Source organism: Diachasma alloeum, unplaced genomic scaffold, assembly GCF_001412515.2.
Source record: "Diachasma alloeum isolate Michigan unplaced genomic scaffold, Dall2.0 Dall_scaffold_01088, whole genome shotgun sequence".
Classification (NCBI taxonomy): Eukaryota; Metazoa; Arthropoda; class Insecta; order Hymenoptera; family Braconidae; genus Diachasma; species Diachasma alloeum.
In genome coordinates, this window is record NW_021681199.1 from 59825 (window position 1) to 73942 (window position 14118).

General features: G+C 36.9%; 1 protein-coding gene across 8 annotated transcripts in view; it reads left to right on the forward strand.

The window, feature by feature from the left end:
* Positions 1-613: 613 nt before the first annotated feature.
* Positions 614-14118, forward strand: part of LOC107045841 (protein alan shepard) — a 53187-nt gene continuing 39682 nt past the window's right edge. For all 8 annotated transcript variants that reach the window (XM_015268230.1, XM_015268225.1, XM_015268227.1 and 5 more), the window contains exon 1: positions 614-991. In XM_015268230.1, the coding sequence (XP_015123716.1) occupies positions 935-991 (57 nt within the window). In that variant the 5' untranslated portion in view covers positions 614-934. The remainder of the gene's footprint in view (positions 992-14118) is intronic.

Sequence of the window (14118 nt, forward strand, 5' to 3'; positions counted from 1 at the left end):
GCGTCCATAGTCGAATTTCTTCTTTCAAGTCTACTAACAAGTTCGTCTCGCTCACTATAACATGCACATCTCCAGAACTGTTCTCAGGTTGTTCTTCCAATGAATTGATGGGTCGAAGGTCACAAGGTTCCACCACTTGTTCCAGGAGCACTTCAGTATTTTTAGAACTTAATTCAGGATCTTGAGTGAGCACTGAGTTAACCTCTAAATTTGCACAGTTTTTTATTACACTGTTACGATCAATATTGTCTGAATCATCATAACTACATTCTGTGTTGGAATTATTGATACACTTCTCAGATTCCTCCTTTAATTTTTTTAGTATTCGATGTTTTTTTAAACGATAATACCTGGACGACATTTTTTAATTTACGACTAAATTGTTTTGTTCAATCGTCCATTTCCAGCCACATATCATACGCAAGAATTCCACGCGGTTGGCCACACTGGATCTAGAAATTTTCATGCCTAAACTCTAGTTTTTTTCATTTTTTCATTGACTTAACGAAGCAGTGATAAATCAATTTTTCTGTCCCAGTATTTATGCAATTGATTTAATGTTAGTCTAGTATTTGACCGCCAATGATTCGCGACTCTACTCATGGNACTCACTTTATCCCATTCCGGGCGATCATCACGCCACGAGAGTCTCTCCTTTACTGCAACGTGCGTTCCAACATAAAAAATCTTAAAGCCCCTGGAAAACCAATTTTATACATGAACAAATCCAACAGTTATCATCGAATGAAGTTCCACAAATGCAACAACATTGAAGAACATCATAGTGATCACAAGTGTAGTGTTAAAAATCAAAAATCCCCACTCTAATCCTCACAAACATCAAATTAATAAATTAATCAATTTGTGAAGTTTATTAATCAGTAATTGAATTATTTTTATCAACGATCGTAAAAATCTGATAAAAATTTCAAACATGTCGGTGAGAATGGAAAATGTCGCCGCACCGAGAAAGCTCAACTACAAAGTGATGGTGAGTGTAATTTCCTCAATTCATCGTTAAACAACGAAACTAAAAAATTGCCAAATCCAAGAAAAGATAACTGTGAATCAACGGCAAAACATTTTGCGAAAATCTGTGAATTATTTTGCTGATTTTTCACGGACACGGGAAAAATGAGGGGAGGCGTGCGATGGCCGATAGATCGTTGGGAAACCGGCGTAGTTTGACAGCTTGCCGCGGGGCGTCTACTGTCCCACCCATCCCCCTCCCCCTCCGCACTCCCATCATTTCCCCTCACCGCTCTTCATCCGTTGATTTTTACATTTTTTAATGCACTTAACAACTAAGCAAGAGCAGGACAGAACGAAGTAAAAAAGGAAAATTTACTCAGTGGTTATCAAAAATATTTTTTCAAAAGGGGGGAGAGGGAAGTAAACACGGTTTTGTCTACACGATTGCATTCCACGGAGGGGGGAATAAAGTGGGGAGAGGGAGAATTTTTTTTTTATTTTAATATTTTACACTTCCGGTCGCACGAAACGAGATCTGATGCGAGGAAGTTGTCTATTTAAGTCTTCCAACTCTCCCTTCGGAATTCTTCAAACAACTCTTTTCTCTTTGAATTTTTACAGGAACCTTTTTAAAAGTTGTTCATTCACTTGATTTGATTTTCACTAATTCATTGGGGTAGGGTGCATTTATTTGAGGCGGGTGGAATCAGGGGGATAGACGCATGGAGAATTGATCCAAAACGGTCGAGACGTGAGTGTCACGTGATCGTGGAATTCACCGGGTGTAGTTAAGTTTGTTGAGTTTCTAGTGTGTGAGTGAGAATCAACGGAATGAGTTTATCCGGTGGTTAGGTGTGTGGAGGGATAAGTGACGTTTCTATGGATGGGTGAGGTACAGATTGATGATGTATCAATTTTCTTTTGAGAAAGAGTGGGAGCCGACCGGAATTTGTGCACGTTTTTTGTGGATTGAGGAGTTCTCACTATTTCACCTTGTAAAGAAAATTCTAATAAGAGTAAATTTAGAGCAAATATCAAGCGACAATTTCTGTGAAGAATTGCGAATTTCGTTGTAGTATTTTTCTTTCAGAAACGATTTCAATCAAAATTGTGGACAAGTAAAGACAAAGTGAAAGCTCATGCTTATTATCTTCTCTATGGGGCCATTACAATTAACAGGAAATATCCAAAAACATGTTTTGTAGATTACACTTGACAGTTTCTCATAGAGGACATATCTTCTTGATGATTTCTGACAGCTGTTTTAATTTTTTTCATTGAGAAGGGGTAATGAAACTGGGGAATCCCTGGAGTTGTCCTACTGACAGTAGCAGCTGTTGTCCTGACACAATCCTCTTATTGACTGTCGCCATTGTTGATTTTTATTTCTGCACTATGATAACATATGTTTCTAATCGATCCCAATTATACGATGAGAAAGAAACTTACATTAGGAATTGTCGTGTAAATTATTCTGTGAGTATATATTTAAAAATTGTATATTTTTATAGGAAAATGTCTTGAGATATTTATTTTTAAGAATGGTATATTTTAAAACTACCTCCCTACAAAAATTCATTGAAACGTGTAAAATACATTGTTAGGTCTCTAGAGTGCCGGACCGGTCACAGTTTTGCAAATAATCCGCTCGTGATTTATTTGCTGTAAACCTGAAGAAATCTGAAGCCAAAACATCTCATTTATGAAGCTGAAACTAGCGAAAGATTCGTGTTAGGCCAATTTAGGGATGTACAAATATTTTTAAGTAAGGTAGAAACTCTTTTGCACCCAAAAAACATTTGTACATATGATTGATTAACTGTCACAGCCTCAAAAATCTTTTGAATTGAATTGTCCGCTAGCGAATATTTCGCTAGTTTCAGCTTCCTATCTCATTCTCATTATTTACTAAACATCCTCGAAATTTTTCACAAAAAGGTCTCCTCACTTTTCTCCAAACCCGCGCGTTTCTTCTCAATTATAAACGTTGCAAATTCCCACGAAAATGATTTATTCGCTAAAGTTGAATTCCGTTGGAGCACATTTTCATTAGATCGAGAATAGCGAATCCTTCCCCTTCCCTTTTATGCAGGAAGAATTGACTTCTCTCTTTCCTTTTTTCTCTCTCGTTCCACTAGCGAAGGCCAAGGCGGTTCTCTCGCCGGCCGGTCTTGTCCGCTCGATTGCTCGCATTTTCAAGATGGATTCTTGCCTCTGTACTGGTCGGTTGCCTCTCCCCTCCAATTTGGTCTTCCTCTCGCTCTTTTCTCTCTTTAGCAATCCTGAAACATAGACATATAACCCGGGAACTCTCCCCCCTCTTTTGATTCCTGTACCGTATGTCTTCTTCATTGGAATTTTTAAATGAAAAGAAAAGATATCTTTTCGCACAACCATGTATATAAGTTGTACTGCAAGTTGACACGTCTTGAGATTTTCCAGGCTGAAAGGACATTGACCTTGATCGATAACCATTCGTGGACAATAAAAACGGGGAAATGTGGAATAGGGTGTGGAGAAGGGGAAAAATGGATGAAGGGACGAACTGCAGGGGGGGGGGAGATTTAGGGAGGTTGCTGAAAGGGGTGGAGGCAAATGGGGGTATTGAACCCTGGGATTGGAAATTCATTGAATAATGGTCAAATTTCAGAATGGGGAAGATTAATCGAATTTGAATCATTAAAAAGGAACTTAATAAAATTTGAAATCAACATACCTGATTAGTTTTTATCACAGAGTAATTGAACATGTTTGAATTAGTGAATGAAGTAAATTCCTGAAGATTCATTTTTCTCGTATTATTAGAACGCGATATTTCCCAGCTTATTTGTTAAGTTGTTGGTTATTTTTTTTCAATTTATTTTTTGCAATCTCGTTATTTATTACAGAAGATGTTAGTAAACTAGGAATAAGTTATTTTTTCCATGCTTCTTTTAGAAAATCGTAAAAGTTAAGGGTTCGGAAAAAAAATTATTAAAACTCTTGACAGTTGTTTTTCATCATTAGAATTGGATATGGAACTTTTGGTAAAACTATACGATGCGGAATTTATCTAATGATGAAGATTTAGGTACGAAACTTAGCAAAACAACTACCTTAGAAAAATGGAATTTAATGTTCCCAATGATTTACCATCTGTGTTGTATGCGTTTTGAATTTCGCAAACTGCAGAAAATCACCCTTTTTATCTGTCGATGATTCTATAAGATCTAAAAATATTCAGAGTACAATGCATAACATTTTGCGACACCAGTGTGCCTTTGTGCAAAAGTAGTTATCGAAATACTCCAATCGATTTTCTTCATTCCTAATATTGCAATTTTGACGTGATGAGCGAAGAAGAAAACTAAGATGTAAAAGGGATAGAGGGATGAAAAGGGAGTGACGCTTACGGGCACGGTTAGGTTAGGTTAGAAAGGTAGTAGGCGGTGCAAGAATATCGATTATATGCGACACGCTGCTGCTGCGCTGGCTTTTGCACGGAATGAGAATACTTCAAAAAGCCATTCATTCATTCATTAAAATCCTGACTTACCCTAAACTATTCAAAAGCAATTTCCACCATGTTTTTTCACCCTCAAAATTAATTCATCATTTTAAGATGAATGTTGACGATCGATGAAAGCCTGGGATCAATAATTACTTATGATTGAAGAGGCCCAGAGAAAGTCGAGGGGAATGTAAAAAAATGAATTGTAAAAAATCGACGAACTGAAGCAGGATCTAACATTCACCCAGATCATCAGAGGTCATAGAAAGTCCGCACATGGCTCCATTTCTTCCCACCTCTCATCAGCTAATACCTTCAACCAGTATGTGGGGAGAGTAGTAAAAGTCAAATATAATCATTAAATGATTTTGAATTTTTTTATAAAAATTCAAATTACCATCCTTAGACAACATTAACATATCTACCTGCAATAGAGTATCGAGAATGCGAACTCTATAGCGTGAGGTCACTCCGAATTAGTATACGGTTATATATATATACTTATAAGGATATTATAAGGATATTGCGTTTTGAATTTCTAACATTTCTATTGGGGCTGATGTCTACGTCGTCTGTAAAACTTCCACATTTACACTCAATTATGATGAGTGCAATGGAATAATTTTGCTCCTGGAGTAACACTTTTTGATCTCTACAGTCTTATTTTGTTTTCCGGCAAATGTCTATGAGTTAACGAGTATAGTAACAAACTAGTACATTCCGGCAATGGATCCTGCTTCATGGGCTGACCGAGACAAAATACCTCTCCAGCTCCAAAATGAATCGGGTACACTAAGAGAAAAATCTTCATAATATCACAATAATCATTTCTTGAGCGAAAAACATTGCATACATATTTGATCAATTTATGGTAGGTTACACCCAAGAAATCGATGCTCTCCGGGCTAAGGAGGAAGTTACTGAATGAAAAGGTGATGGCTTTTTCGAAATGAGATTATATTCCTTAAAAGACAAGAATAGTTTGACACAAGGAAGAGAAGATATTGCCTCGCTTCGAACTCAAAGCGATTGAGCATAAGCGACGGTTATAATATCTGGCGCTTTTCCTCTGCGTAAACTCTCTATTCATTCAATTGAAAGTCTGATTCATGATTCACTAAATCGAAGCTTTTAATATTTTTAGTCCTTTGCTCATATTTGGATACGAAAAAACCGATTTCTTGTGGCAAGAAGTTCTCACTTTATCATGAAATGTCCATATTCAAGTCATGAACACTTCACCGAAATCTGACATTGTCTGACACATCTGGAATTCTTATCCCAAGAAACTTATCCTCAATAAATGAGATGTTTGGCGCAAGATTAGTTTTGTGATATTATGACGATATTTCTCTCAGTTTACCTATTTCCCCAAAAATTAGCTGCATGAGAACAATGTGTCAAGTTCCCCAAAAAATTCCTCACATTACGCGTTTAGCACTTTTTAACCTGTGAGCTTCACACATTCGTTTACATGGAATGGAGTTTCCAATGGGAAATACCCCATGATTGTTCAGCTCTCAGGTTATGACTTCCTGATTATCGATGTCTGAGGAGGGTGGCGGTAAAGTTCTACTTGGAATTCCTTCACCCACATAAAAAGTCTTCTGTCACCATTTACGTCTGAAATAATTGTATCTTTAACAGTATAGATTTGTTTACTTATGGGTGATTTGAATAGTATTTCGCCTCCGGACACGAAAATCTTTATGCTAATAATCATTTTCTTTTTTTCAAAGGAGATGAATTGTTGCATTTGGTTGTACCCTCTGACCATTATAAAAGTTCCAGAGGGTCACATTCATCTAATTATTATTTTAATGAAACCGTACACATTTGTGCATTTGACAGATGTACAGATAACACTCCATTCCTAGATGTGTGTTCCAAAAATTTGAATCAAATAGAGCAACCCACGCAGGCGCACATTAAACACGTGATGAAGTCTTGTGTACGTGTCTCTCTCCGCAACACATCAGTCTGAACTAACCTGTTAGCATAAACTCGAGGTTATACATACGACGGCAGAGTCAAGTTCAATAAGCTACTATGTCGTTTCAGCATTATTCCACTGCTTTTCATTCTCGATTCTTTAAAATGGTTTCATCAATGAATAAAAAAGCTGACGTCTCTGTTGCATAACATATAATCAAGACTTGAGCATATGTTTCGTACACATAGACGAATCAGCGCCATCTATTTGGGGTTCAACATAGACAATGGTTATGGGGTTGAACGCCAAATACCCAAGTAGGATTTTAGTATTGGTCGAGCCTTGGTCCAAGCTTGGTATGCCAATCGCCAGTAGTGGCCGGCTATTGGCAAATTGAATGGTCGATCATTGGTCCGACATTTGGATGATAACGCCGGGCCGACAATGGCTAACAATAATAGACCAAGCATTGGGATCATCTCGGGCCCAATTAAGGTTGTAGTCTTGGCCCACAATTGGACCAAGGCTGGTGTGCCAAGTACCAATATTGGCCAATTATAGACCAATCAATTGGTTTGTTATTGGCCCAATATGTGGATGATAACACTGGCCCATAAGTGTACAATTGTAAGGGCCATGTCACGGGCCCAAGTAAGGTTCCAGTATCGGTCAATAATTGGTCCAATATTAGTACACTAAATTCCAATATTGGCCGTTTAATTATTCCATCCTGGATCCAACGTTCAAATAATATGTGGCCATTAGTAGCAAATTCCAGTGAGCCAATTAATAGTGCTGCGCTACGGACCTGCGCTACTATTAATGGATAATTTTTCTACAAGTTTGTCTCAATCAGTTTCACTGTAATTCTGTCAATTATTCTTCCAATCGATCATTTATTTTCAGATATTCTGTTACAAGAAGAAAACGTTTTTCATAATGCAAAGTTTCTTTTAATTATTATTAATTATTATTCATTTCTTTTAATTATTATTAAAATGGCTTAGCATCACCACAGTAAATTCCCGCGACAAATGGTTTTGTTTTATAATTGAAATGGTGCACTTTAATGGCGATTGGCCATACGGTCTTCGTAGAATTTTTATAGACTTGCATACCATCTATGTGCACAAAAACTGAAATAGTGTCTTCAGTATATATATCCGGTCGAATAACTTTCCTCAACCCTGCCTTAATACCTAACCATGAATATTCTCCTTGGAGGAACTCGTTTGCAATTACAGAAGCAGTTGTCATGGCCTTCAGAGGTCTATTGTTCTTTATGCCAATGAGAGTTTGAGCTGTTTTGGGTAATTCAGTGTGACCTACTCTTCGTAGTGACACCAGTAAGTCAGACACCACAGTAAGTGTCAGATTATCCAAATTTCGCAGCGTCCATAGTCGAATTTCTTCTTTCAAGTCTACTAACAAGTTCGTCTCGCTCACTATAACATGCACATCTCCAGAACTGTTCTCAGGTTGTTCTTCCAATGAATTGATGGGTCGAAGGTCACAAGGTTCCACCACTTGTTCCAGGAGCACTTCAGTATTTTTAGAACTTAATTCAGGATCTTGAGTGAGCACTGAGTTAACCTCTAAATTTGCACAGTTTTTTATTACACTGTTACGATCAATATTGTCTGAATCATCATAACTACATTCTGTGTTGGAATTATTGATACACTTCTCAGATTCCTCCTTTAATTTTTTTAGTATTCGATGTTTTTTTAAATGATAATACCTGGACGACATTTTTTAATTTACGACTAAATCGTTTTGTTCAATCGTCCATTTCCAGCCACATATCATACGCGAGAATTCCACGCGGTTGGCCACACTGGATCTAGAAATTTTCATGCCTAAACCCGAGTTTTTTTCATTTTTTCATTGACTTAACGAAGCAGTGATAAATCAATTTTTCTGTCCCAGTATTTATGCAATTGATTTAATGTTAGTCTAGTATTTGACCGCCAATGATTCGCGACTCTACTCATGGCCTCTTATTATCCAAGCATTGGTGCTCCAATGCTCGGTACGTTCACCTTTGGCCACGTATCGGCCTTATATTAAAACACCAATGCTTGGAGATCCTTCTCTTGGCCAATTTTTGCCCTGGCGTTGGAGCGTCAGTGCTCGGTGCATATACAATTGGCCAGCTATTGGCCTAACATTGGAAAACCAATCGTTGGCAGTCCTACTCTTGGCCAATTGTTACCCTAGCATTGAGGCGCCAATGATTGGTGTGATTACTATTGGCCACATATTGGCTCAATATTGAAGCGCCAATGCTTGGTGATCCTTCTCTTGGCCAATTGTTGGCCTAGCGTTGAAGTGCCAATGCTTGGTGCATATACAATTGGCCAGGTATTGGCCAAACATTGAAGCGCCAATCGTTGGCACTCTTACTCCTGGCCAATTCTTGCCCTATCATTGCAGCACCAACCTTTGGCGGTTTTACAGTGGGCCAAATATTGGCCTAGAGATGGCATACCGATGATTGGCTTGTCAATATTGGTCCATACTATGGTTAGAGATTGGCGTTCAATGTATGGATTTCCATGACTTGGGCCATTCTTTGGCCATCGTTGGGGTCACAATAGTATGTACGCCAGATCTCAACCAAGCAATGGTCCAATGATTGACGATTGGCAAATCCTACTTGGGTAGGGAACTTGCATAGGACTCGTTTTCGAATATTTTCAAATGAATAGAGTCTTAGTGAGTAGTCTGAAGCATTTCAGACTAAAAAGATTTCCGAAAATTGATCTGGATTTTTATAATAACTGACTAAAAATGCATCAATTTTGAACCGTTTTCTTGGGGTCATAACGTCAACTCACCGGAATCAAGTTTCCCTTGCGACCACTGGCAGTGCTATTGAGTTATTCTAGCCTCTCAAAGTGCGAGACGTTCAACCAAAATAAATCGAGAGGGTTATGTTCGAAATAATTATTAAAAGAGGATAAAAAAATATATTGGCGGTAATAACTCACGTTTGTGCTGGAGAGTGATTTTCAAAAGGCGTGTTCAGAAAATTTAGGAACGGTAGATGGGACTCTGTTGATAGATTTTATGGGTTTCAATCTGTGGCAAATTGTCAAAAGTTATGGTTGTATAATTTTCACTGTTGTATTTTTACCTCGTGGTACAAAACAATATTTATAAGAAACTTTCATCACTGGATCCGGTTTTTCTGACATTTTGGAGCCAAATATATGTATAAAGTATTTTCCTAGATTTCAACACTTGTATTAAACCGTTTGATGGCGCTACATGAAAATTTCGGCCTCCGGTGAGTTGACGTCACAGGCCTTTTTAGAACGTTTAAAAAATGCAGTTTTTAAAAGAAATAAATGATTATTGAACTATTTTCCATGCGTTTCCTTATCGAATATGGGTTCTTGGGGCCAGGGATGGCCATCAATCTTTTGATTCTTCAATATTAAAAGAATTTCCGACTTACATTGATCAAGGTTTAAATATACTAGTTGAAATTAAAAAATCCTAAAATAATTGATGATCCATATTTCGAATTAATGGTAAATTAAATATTTAATAATATGGATCGGTAAATTTTCTATTAACCCTAGATTGATTACCCTATGAGGGAAATCCCACCGCGCGTCGTTTTTCTTTAATTACAATTGATTGGCTAACCTGCAAGATTGAAAAAAAAATTGACTTTGTCAGTTGAAGTGTCTAAAAAATTATAGTAGCTTTTAGAACAGCATATTTCCCAAAATTCCTAAAGAAAACAAATTATTTCGGACAGATGAATTATTTTTTCCCATGTTAAATGAAATTGCCAATGACACGACGTTGCCGGAAACTCGCTAAACGCACCCGGGCAGTGTAGAGTGAATTTAGCAACGATAAAGCCTAAATAACACGGCGCGGTGAATCCCCGCGGAGGTGACTAAAGTCGCAGGGTCGCGTTTGGTGACCGAACTAGAGTTCAGCAAATAATACTAAATTTTTTTATTGGGAAGTCAAGAACTTGAATACACTATCTATCGGACGGGGTAGGAACCCGTGTAAGAAGGTTGCGAGCCCTATCACTCCCAAGGAGCAACTGTCGAGTGGTGAAAATGTGAACCCGTGGATGTAGGGTCCGCGACCTACGCCCCGCCCCCATCTGAGTTCCCAATACGGGATTTCCGATTATCCAAATAATCGTCAATCTTCTCAACTAAATTACTGATTAATAAATAATTCGGAAGTTGAATATTTAAATTGATGATTACTTCAATAATTAAAATTTAAGAATGATATTAACTAATTGACTACTTGATAATTTAACGGTAATTATGGATATGGCTATCCCTGTTGGGGCATATATCTGAGGGAAAAAAATACACGGAGAGAAATATTCAATAAAATTTACGTAGCTTTTGCGTAATTCCGGAGCGAAATGTGGTTGTAGGAAATTTTACGGAACTGTCACGGAATATTTCCAGAACCTTCCGTAATTTTTACCTGAATTTTCTGTGAAAAATTACGCTACCGTCAGTTTAATTTTCTGAGTCGATTTCATAATCGGTGAGAGAATCGTGAGTTCCGTAATTTTTACTGAACATTTTTCTCCGTGTATAAAAAAACATGCAATTTCCTTATTGAGGTGCGTGGTGGGTCTTTTCAGCCATTTCCTTGTATACACTGGAATCGCAAAGAATCCACTGTTCTTTTAATGTTGTTCGGGTCATATAATCCGAATTTAATTGTTGGACAGCGCTAAAGTCGTTAATTCAAAGTTATAAACAAATTAATTGTTTGAATGTGTCTAGTTTAAAAAATGTATGCTGCACACAAAAAAATATTCGTCGCGTTAAGACAAATTTATCTATATTTGACTCATTGTGATATCTCCATTAATTAAAGCGGGACATGTTTATCCACAGAGGGCATCCGCGCCTAATATCCGCTGTTTGTATTGCATGGCTGTTTGTATTACATGAACGCGTGAATTCCTTTCGGGCACAAAAAACTCTATCTCGTTTTTTGATGGAGATATCATGATGAGTCAAAGATGGATGAATTGGTCTTTACGAGACAAATATTTTTCTGTAGATGTTTCCTAGAACAGACAGTTTGTTAATAATTTTTGCATGTATGCATTTACCACAGTCTAACAATCAAATTCGGATTCCATGGACTATGAAAAAAACCAAAGTCGACCCATGCACCTCATAGTGGGTCCCTAGTGTAATGGGTTGTATTCGTTTTCAGGGATTAATTCTAAGATGAGTCCTAAATCTTTCACCGAGAAAATCATTTTGATCAGGGAAATGTCACTGATTTTCAGCCACATATAATTAATTTCCAGAGATTCATGATTGTGCAATTCAGGGAGCGCAAAATTCTGCAAATTCTGGAATTTTATCACCCATTTTCAGGTACCCACTTCTAATTTTTAGGAATCTATCACAAAATTTTAGTGATAAAAGCCAGTATTACTAATAATTGGTGATAGATTTCTGAAAATCAATCACAGGTCCGTAAAAATCAAAACTTTTTTCCCCGGAATTTCTTGAAGTGCATAGAATTTTCTCCAAAGAAAGAGCTACTAACAAATTTCCTTTATTTATCTTCTCCTCGAAAATATTGGGTTTCTGTCATTAAATGCTGCAACTGATTACTTATACGAATTAGTCAACATTGTTTTATTAAATTAATTGGATTTGAGCAAGCTTACAATATAATAGAGTGACAACAAAAAATAATAATAATAGAGTGATGATTTTTTTACTTGAATGCGTCAGGATTTTCAACGGTGAATGTAAGGTGTGTCGTGGATTTTCCCGGGGAACTACAAAGCCAACAATAGCTAATAATAAACATCTCGTTCGTATGTGTTAGATGGGGAGTGAAATGGAAGAAAAAGGAAAAACATTAAATTCGACTTCGGTCTTCACTGGGACAAGAGAGTGAATACTAGGCTTACATATGACTCACCATTGTTTCGATTTGCGTATTTATTTTCTCATAGTTTTACTGTTCATTGGAAGTTTTGTCTTTTCCAGGATTGTTTACTTCACTGAAAAATTTGCAATGCTAAACCATAAGTAAACGATGATTTATTTTTGTCCGAATAAAATGAATGACAATATTTGAGTGATTGGATTATTATTTTGCAATGGTGATTAATGCTTTGGAAAAGGTTTAAGAGATACTTTTTGTCAAAAATTTTGTTAGGCTCAAAATTAATCAGCATATTTCTGTCAAGCTTCGCTGAAAATGAACAAAAGTATGCCAAGTTTTGTACGAAAATTATGTAACCGTCAAATTTGAAACATTTGTTTATTTGTAAAGAACCCATCGGAAAAATAGGACAATGTTGGAGCTCTTAGAGTATTACTACTGACTGATATTCCCGAACAATCGACAATAATTAGCTGCAATTATCGCTAAGCATTCAATTAGTCTAAAACTTGGGCAATTACAATTTTTAATTTGGCATTAAATAAGTGAGACGTGCTATATTTTTTGGCAGTGTCTATTCACACGGTCCACGGTAAATTTTACCGTGTATACAGGGTATATTTTACCGTGGATATACGGCAATTTCTACCGTGGATATAAGGTAAGCAGTGGGGTACGTTAGGCCCATTTTTTTACCGTGAATAAAAGGTAATTCTTACCGTGGATATAAGGTAAAGCAGTGGTGTGCATCGGGCCCATTTTTACCGTGGATATAAAGTAATTTTTTTTTATCGTGCATATAAGGTGAGTGAATGACGTGCAGTGTTTCCACTTTTTACCGTGGATGCAAGGGAGATTTTACCGTGGATCTATGGTGATGTCTACCGTGTATATAAGGGAGATCAGCGGTAAGCATCGCGTAGGGAAATTATCTCGCGGATCTAGTTGTATTATGGGTTAGAGCCTTTAAAATTTCAAAGATCAGGGGGGTGACGACCAGGGTTAAACAAGAGACGAATAAAGTTAGTAGGCCAATCAAATAAGGACTTTTTTTCGGCCGAAATCGAGGATGATAGAAGAAGGATAAAAACCATGAGATATCATGCGGAGGAATGATATGAAACATATACTAAGTTTGTGGGATTGTAGCAAACCGGAAAATTGTTTGAAAAAATTCAAAACTCAAAAATCGAGCGTCCACGCGACCTTTTTTGCTTTACGCCGAGGAAACCGTGATAGGATAAAAATGCATACGGCTTAATTTGTAGAGCATAAAATTTCCTACAAAAAAGTCAATGGCGGCATTTTCGCAATTTAAACCGTCAAGTCGCCAAGCGCGCTCAAAGTTGAACTACGAAAAAGCTGATTCGCCGCCAACGCCGAAAAGTCCATTTTAGTTGCAAAATGCAAATAATTCTTCATAGAATGTCTTCAGGAGAGGAAATTTTTTTAAAAACATTTTTCAATTTTTCAGCAGTCCCCATTTTTTCCTTTTTTTCATTTTTCAACCAAAATTTGCCATAACATAACTTTTGATCCAGTTATCTTATTGGAATAAGAACAAAAGGTGATTTTTTCTCGTTCTCTCCTCTCGATTTTCACTCCTTTGACCTTTTCACTCAACTTTCATATTTAACTTATTATTTGTTGATAAACTAAAAAAATTGCTGTTTTTTCAATATATAATCTGATTGGAAAATTTTTGATCAAGTTCGTTCGCTTTATCCCAAACTTGAGTCATTGAGATCAATCTTGAATTTTTTCATATTTTTCTTGGCATTTGTTGACGTAGATTTTTAATAAA